The sequence below is a fragment of the Lactuca virosa genome, chromosome 5, assembly GCF_052849685.1.
Source record: "Lactuca virosa cultivar CGN04683 chromosome 5, Lactuca_virosa_CGN04683_v6, whole genome shotgun sequence".
Lineage (NCBI taxonomy): Eukaryota > Viridiplantae > Streptophyta > Magnoliopsida > Asterales > Asteraceae > Lactuca > Lactuca virosa.
In genome coordinates, this window is record NC_136430.1 from 401,417,011 (window position 1) to 401,424,632 (window position 7,622).

At 36.0% G+C, this 7,622-nt stretch overlaps 1 protein-coding gene across 1 annotated transcript; it reads left to right on the forward strand.

Annotated features, from left to right (window-relative positions):
• Positions 1–2,913: 2,913 nt before the first annotated feature.
• On the forward strand, positions 2,914–6,798 carry LOC145115723 (uncharacterized). The gene is made up of 7 exons (XM_079052077.1): positions 2,914–4,988; positions 5,083–5,173; positions 5,264–5,421; positions 5,551–5,602; positions 5,693–5,772; positions 5,868–5,961; positions 6,042–6,798. The coding sequence occupies exons 1-7, from the start codon at positions 2,976–2,978 to the stop codon at positions 6,617–6,619; spliced, it is 3,066 nt and encodes a 1,021-aa protein (XP_078908203.1). The 5' UTR covers positions 2,914–2,975; the 3' UTR covers positions 6,620–6,798.
• The last annotated feature ends 824 nt before the right edge of the window (positions 6,799–7,622 follow it).

The following is a 7,622-nucleotide window of genomic DNA, read 5'->3' on the forward strand; positions in this document are numbered from 1 at the left end:
AAAGATCCAATATCGTAATAAAGAAATAAAGAGTTTATGATTTCTCACCTTAGTCACACTCAAGTTGTTGTCAGTAAATACAAAATGGATGGCGGCTTTAAGAGTTAAAGAAGATGTATCAATCACGTGGACGACTCCAATAAATCTTTACTTCATAATTACAAGTCTATCAACTCCGATAATTTTTTCCTAAACAATATCTCGTTTCCGATTTTGAGCAACAAAATAGAATGGGCTTCTAGCTTTTTATTTCATTAAATTAATTAGGTATCTAATTTGGGTTAATAAATTTGGACTACCTAAACACTTTGGGCTATTTTGTGTTTGGATATATAAGTTGGGAAAAACTCAATTTTTTAGGGGTAGCCTAATTTTTTGTTTCAAAGGTACCATCGTCATATAAAAAATTGCAAAAAAATTAACTACTCGGTGAAATTTAAAGGGTGAAAGCATTGAATGATCATTCAACTGGCAGCCTACCCCTTCTCTTCTCCCTCTCTTATAGCCGAGTGAGCACCATTCACCTTAGCTTATAGGGTTAGTAGAAAAAATAAAATGATGATTATGATCGAATAGATATTTCATAGATTGAACGTGCTAAAAATAAAATTGAATAGTTATTTAATCAGACCCCAAAACAGAAACGGCAGAAACGTTCTAGGGTGGAGGACGTCATGTACAGTATCATAACAATGCATAATAGTAAAGACAAGCAACAACATCCATTGCATTAATATAATAGTTAAATACATGTGTGTTCTATTGTAAGTTCAAATGACACCAAAAATGTACAATCAAAATAAGACGAGTCTTGGATCCACTCCGTCCTTCAAAAGCTGCATGGGTGTACATGTCTTACTGGTTCCCTGAGAATACAAGTTATTTTGAAAGAGAGTATCAGCATAAAATGCTGATGAGTTCATAAGTATTTAGTGTAATTGCTTGTATGAAAACGCTTGTAAGTTTGAAGAAAATGTTTGTAAGTTCTCAATGTAAATGTTTGTAGTGAGTAATAGTATCTCCTAGAAAATCCTATATTTTCTACTAAAAGTGGCCTTCTACCAAGGCACCAATGTTCTGTATGTTTATTCCGCGTAAAAGTGTGTATTTTCCCAAGTATGTCTATTATTAACGAAACATAGTTTAAACATTTATAAATATGTGAGAAGATCACAAAGTAAATGTAGTAGGGAAAATAATGTTTTACCTCAGCAGTAACACTGTTGGCTATAAAGTAATAAAATACAGACTCCAGGTAGTATTAAATGTACAATACACCTCGGGGAGTCTGCTTGCCTTTAATCTCTAGTCGGTTAATTAAAGGTTTGAATGTGAACTCGTATGTAACCATGCTGATCGACGACTGAATAATTGATGACCCTCCGGTGTCATATGTAGTGAGGTGACATTTTGTCACCCCTTGGCCTTATCGGCTGGGACTGTAGCTAGCAGTCGGGGTGTGGGAGTGTCTGTCCTGTATAGATCTATACACACAATGCCCGCTCTCCCTCCAGGAGACTCTGGTTACAAAAACGATACAACACGGTCTTGTTGTATCCGAAAATAGTATGTCACATTCTAGTTATCGTATTCGTATGTTTGTATAGTATATCATAGTGTAGTAATGTTCTCTCTGTACTAGCGTATAGTATGCTCTCTTATATAGTGTATAGTATGTATTGTATTTCGTTATAGTACGTTTGTAATTGCTTGTAAATGTACTGACTCTCGTATGCTTCGCTGTACTAGCAATAGTGAGTAGTAATCTCTTAAACTATACATATTATAGTTTACTAGTAATGTTGTTTGTATGCCTTTGCTACCCAAAGGTACTGAACTGAAGTAAAAACTTTTATATCTAACACATATATATGATATATAACTAAGTTTTCAACGACATTCGGACAAATAACAGGATACTCTAAGTTCACAACCAAACAAGGAACAGGAAGTAAAGTGAGCTATCAGTCCTAAGTCCTTCAAATCTTACTTATATAAATATATCTGTATAGACATGAGTTTGGCTATAATATAAGTTTAAAAGAGTTTGATAAAGGATTTAGCATGTAAAAGAGTTTAAAATGTTTTGAAGTGTTTGAAATCCATAAGTTTGACAACAATTTGAATGTAATAGAAAATATTTCTGTTTGTTCTAGTTATTAATCACATATGATTAATGCAATAACTAGAATGTTTCAACTTGTATTCTCCCCCATAAAAGCATTTAAATTCATTTCAAAGGTTGATTAAGGGGGTATGAACTCACCTGTAGTGAGTAATTCGAATGAAAGATCGATATAGGATTGTTGGGTGTCAATTGGAGTCTTGAGCACAAACGAATCCTATTTAACATATAATTACACATATATAAATACATTCAATGTATATTACTACTAATGGTGATAGGGACATGCCTTAAGGACATAAAAACACTTAGAATTAAGTGTCACCAACACATATGGTTGCACATAAGGGGTGTATGGCCCTATATTGGAGTGTAAGGCCACAAAATCATGGGTTTTGTGTGTGTGCGGCCAGAGCGTGCGGCCAAGTGGGTGTGCGGCCGCACACTCACTATGAAGTGTGTCAAAAACGTGTTTGTATCAATCTATTAAATAGTATAATATTCGGTTGATTATGAATGCTATTATGTTTTCATTTTGCATGATATATGGGAAAAATTAAAAAAATTTACCATGAATATTGTCCTATATACGCATATATACTAGTTTTCCCCATAAATCCCAAATATGGGTATGTTATCCACTAAAATACAACCACGATCGTCACCCCCTCGGACCCTCACCCTTACTTTTCTCTCTTCCACTTCTCTTCGCCCCTCTCTCGTAACCTCTCATTTTTCAAGAACAAAACATAATTTTTTTTTCCCTGAAAACAAAAGAAACACAACTTTGGAAATTCAAATCGGTACGAGACGAAACCCTGTTGTGTTGTTCTTCAAGAAATGTGTGAAAATGCAGAGGAGAACGGTGACGATTAAGTGGGATCAGTTAGATGACTTCATTGATGAAGACGATGAATTCTTTGAAAGCACGAATCGTCTCTCGGCGGTTGTCCCCCTTGACATGCCTTTATCAGAATTCGATTATGATGAAAACGACCAAGATTTTGATGGTAGTCACGTTTCTTTATCCAACAAACTTTCATCGATCAAATCAGTCAAGGAAAATCAAAACTTTATGGTTAATTCTCAATATGACATGTGGATGGTTGCACCCGGGTCAATCACCGACCGACGAAGGCGGCTTCTTGAGGATATGGGGTTGAACAACGACAAAGATTTTACTCGATTAACCACCAACAAATTCAACAAAGCATATACGAAAAGATTGGTTTCGACAAAACCTGTTATCACTTCGCTAGACACAAAAATAGCAGACGAAAAACCAAATGTTGTTTCAAACGTAAAAAAATCTTCACCACCTTTAGAGGAATTGAAGCATGTTGAACAAAAGCAGCATGAGTCTCTCCCATCGGCTGAGACTCAACCTCAACCTCCACCTCAGTCTCAAGCTCCTGCTAAACTTCATTCAAAGGCGCACCATCCCAAGTCTCAACCTGAACCACAACCACCACAACCTCGGGCGGCGCCTCAGGCTCATGTTCAGGCCCAAGCTCAAGATTCATCTTTTCCTGTACTGTTAATCCGTTCTAGATCCGATGGTGACATAGATACAAGTTCCTTCAACACGAAACAACGGAAAGAGGAACTGATTGGATCAATTTCTAAGCAACGCCTTACACGAACATCATCTGAATTGGTCACACCAATTGTTGGATTACCATGTCAGTATGCCAACGTTGTTAGAGTTTTCACACCAGGACAAACAAAAAAGTCTTCGGTTGCTAAAGCCAAGAACAAGGACAACACTAACAATGCTACCACTAACACACAATTGGATTCTTTCTTCTTGATCAAGAATCTGGATACAGGGAAAGAATTTGTAGTTAAAGAAACGAATGAGGAGGGCTGGAATAAGGTAAGTGATCTTCAAACGGGGAAGCAACTCACAATGGACGAGTTTGAGAAAACCGTCGGGCATTCACCTATGGTGAAGGAATTAATGCGGAGAACAAGCCGCAAGAAAAATGGCAACGCCACCGGAAAATTGGCATCCACCAATTCTTTAATTAGCAAGAGCTTTAGAAGTAGCAAGAAGAAAGGGGCTGCAATATTGAAGACCATAAAAAGTTCAGTGAAAGGATCGAAGGTAGAGAAAGAAAAGGATGATAACGTAGCAACTAAGACAACCACCACCACAAATAACACTTCTTCATCTTCCTCTAAGACAAGCGGAGAACAAAAAACCAGTGGCCAGCCAAAAACCAGTGGAGAACTAAAAACCAGCGGAGAACAACAGAAAACCAGTCGTGAGCTGCAGAAAACAACCGGAGATCAACAGCAGAAAATCACCGTAGAACATGAGAAAACAGGCGGAGGACAGCAGAAACCTAACGGAGAACAGAAAACCGGGGGAGGACAGAAGAAGTGTACTTGTGTAGAACAGAAAGCGTCAACTGACAAGAATTCCAATTCAGAATGGGTGAAAGCTAGAGCTCATGGTAAACCCGTGAAGGAATTCTCAGCATTGCATCTATGTCAAGAAATCCAGCTGGCTCATGATGGATCGATTTGGACGATGAGATTCAGTTCTGATGGTCAATATCTAGCCACCGCTGGGGAAGATAAAGTTATCAATATTTGGGAAGTGCAAGAATGCGATGTTATGTCAATGCGATTAGAAGACGTCGACAAGGGTTCAATTACTCCTGATAATAGGCCACCATTACCAGATAGTTCACCCATGCCCTCAGATAAGAAAAAGAAATCCAAGAACAGTAAAAAGAAAGGGGTTCCTGATTACGCAAAGGTGCCCGAAACTATGTTTGGGCTATCAGATATACCCATTTGTACGTTAGAAGGCCACAAAGATGATGTCTTGGATCTATCTTGGTCAAAATCTCAGGTGATGATCAGTTTTCCATTTCTGTTAATTTTCTTATGGCTATGTATATTATTGTCAATATAAAATCAAGATTTCTGTGATCATTAATTGGCAGTTGTTGCTTTCATCTTCCATGGACAAAACTGTAAGACTTTGGGATATGGCAACCAAGAAGTGTCTGAAACAATTTACCCATAGCGATTATGGTACCCAAATAAATTCTAAATTTTTAGTTTATGATTGCATTTTCAAGAAAGTGTCTCTTGAATCTCATGAGGGAGAGCTTTTTGTTGTAGTGACTTGCATACACTTCAATCCAACAGATGACAATTACTTCATAAGTGGTTCATTAGATACAAAGGTTAGAATGTGGAGCATACCCAGTCGAAAAGTCGTAGATTGGAGTGATGTTCACGACATGATAACTGCTGTATGCTATTATCCTGATGGGCAGGTACAACCTATGCTAATTGGTTTACAAAATAGTTATGGTATTCATATTGATCCCTAAGATCTCATACATAATTCGTCATGGTTAAATCTTTAACTTACATGTAATGAATCTTGTTATTTTCAATTAAAGGGCGCCGTTGTTGGATTACACAATGGGGATTGCAAGGCATATTGTACTGCTGGTATGGATGATTCATTCATTTCTTCATATAAAATACCAAAAAATTTCAATTTTTTGTTCTACACGAGTTTATCCTAATATTATGTTTTAGATTGCAAACTCGAGCAAAAGGATCAAATTGAGTTGCATACCAAAGCAAAAGCCGACCCAAAGAAGATAACCGGTTTTCAGGTGACAATAATGACTTTGTTCTTAACATAAGTAAAACATTTTCTTGTTATATACATGCCTTAAGCCATCTAATTAATTAATCTTGTGACATGTAGTTTTCTCCATCAAACCCATCTGAAATATTGGTCACTTCTGCGGACTCCCGTATTAGAATTCTAGAAGGGTCACATGTCGTGAATAAACTCATAGGTACCCCTTTCCCTCCTTTTCATTTTTTTCACAAAAACCCTCCTTTGGATATCGATAAAAAGGCATTGTTTCATTTACAGGTTACAGAAATACTAGTAGCCAGTTTTTAGCTCAATATAGTTCAGATGGGAAGTACATAATTTGTGCTAGTGAAGACTCACAAGTATTCATTTGGAAGCATGAAAAACCAAAAAGTAGTGGTGGTGCTAAATCCAAATACGTGACCACTACTTCTTATGAACACTTCCCATGTACAGAAGTTACTGTCGTAGTACCATGGTCTGGAAGCAGCAAACTTCAAAGGTTAGACAATGAACCACAATCCACCCGACACTCCAAAAGATCTGGTCCAGATCCTCAAAAGTCAGAGGATAACGTACAAGCTAAGAAATCATCACAGTTGCCACCAGTTCCTAAAAACAGTACAGAAAAAGGTTCAAATTCCAATGTAGACAACTCAGAACAACCTTCTCGTAATGAGTCAAGTATCGGGGTTAGCGATTCCGGTGATACGTCGTCGCGGTTAGATGGTGGTAATAACAGTACTGCACAGTCTACAGCGTGGGGGTTGGTGATTGTGACTGCGGGAGTGGGTGGTGAGATCAAGGTTTATCAAAATGTTGGGTTGCCGGTTAAGGTTGGAACAAATTTGTTTTAAGAACTCGATAATTCCAACGTTTTCTACTATTAGCATTCGTAAGCTGTAAATATGTACAAAGGATTTAGAGAGAATGAGAGAGTAAATCAGGTAGTTATGTAGAAACTGAGGGCTAAATATGAGATTATGTGGAAATGAGCATTTTTATTTTTGTTGAATAACCAACTGAGTTTTATTAAGTGAGACTAGAAAGAGCAGGTCGAAAAAATGAAACAATTATTGTTAGTGGATCACATAGTGCGAAGTGGTCACTTTATATATGTTTGAGTCTTTTTTCTTATGTGATTCCACATGTATGTTATATTTGCATGTTGTGGCTTATACATTAAAAACTAAATATCATAACAAAATATTTGATTCAAATGAGTATATATGGGTCTTAAATCTAATTAGATGTTTATAAATTTATTTTTTGATCTTTCTTTTTAATTCTTTCTTTTTGGAATTTTGATGATTAATATTATCTTTTTTTCTTCTACTTGTGGTGATAATTTTGTTGTGTGGTCATTGTTTTTCTACTTTTTTCTCAGTCCATTATTAGTTTTGGTCTTAATGTTCTTTCAAGATATGTTGATGTTTGGTTTCCAATTTTTGTTGGTTGATTTTCTCATTTGATTTATGGTGTTTGATAAATTTTAGCAGGTTTTCTTGTTTGAATCTTTACAGGTTGCTTATATAATCAAGTATGTTGAGAGGGTAAACTAATCTTTTACTTCTTTGAAGACTTTTTATTTGGTTAGAAAAAGAAACATGATTTTCTATATGTGACTTTATCTAGGAATAATTCGTTAGTCGTTGAGTAGTTTTATCCATACAAGACTTAATTCATCCAAAAAAAACAACCCTAAGTCTTCCATACATAAACTTTGTTTTTTTTTAACCTAATAAACTATTTGAACACAAGTAAATGACCATTATACTATCTAACAAACAATAAAATATCAATTTAACGATATTAAATATAGAAAAATAAATTTGCCATATTAAAAAGAAATTAAAAATC

Excerpts from the sequence above, each read along its gene's own strand:
- LOC145115723 (XM_079052077.1), top strand. The coding sequence starts at position 2,976 with ATGCAGAGGAGAACGGTGACGATTAAGTGGGATCAGTTAGATGACTTC. Across the intron at positions 5,422-5,550 it reads GCTATTATCCTGATGGGCAG|GGCGCCGTTGTTGGATTACA; the intron begins GTACAACCTATG and ends TTTCAATTAAAG. Across the intron at positions 5,773-5,867 it reads AGAAGATAACCGGTTTTCAG|TTTTCTCCATCAAACCCATC; the intron begins GTGACAATAATG and ends TGTGACATGTAG.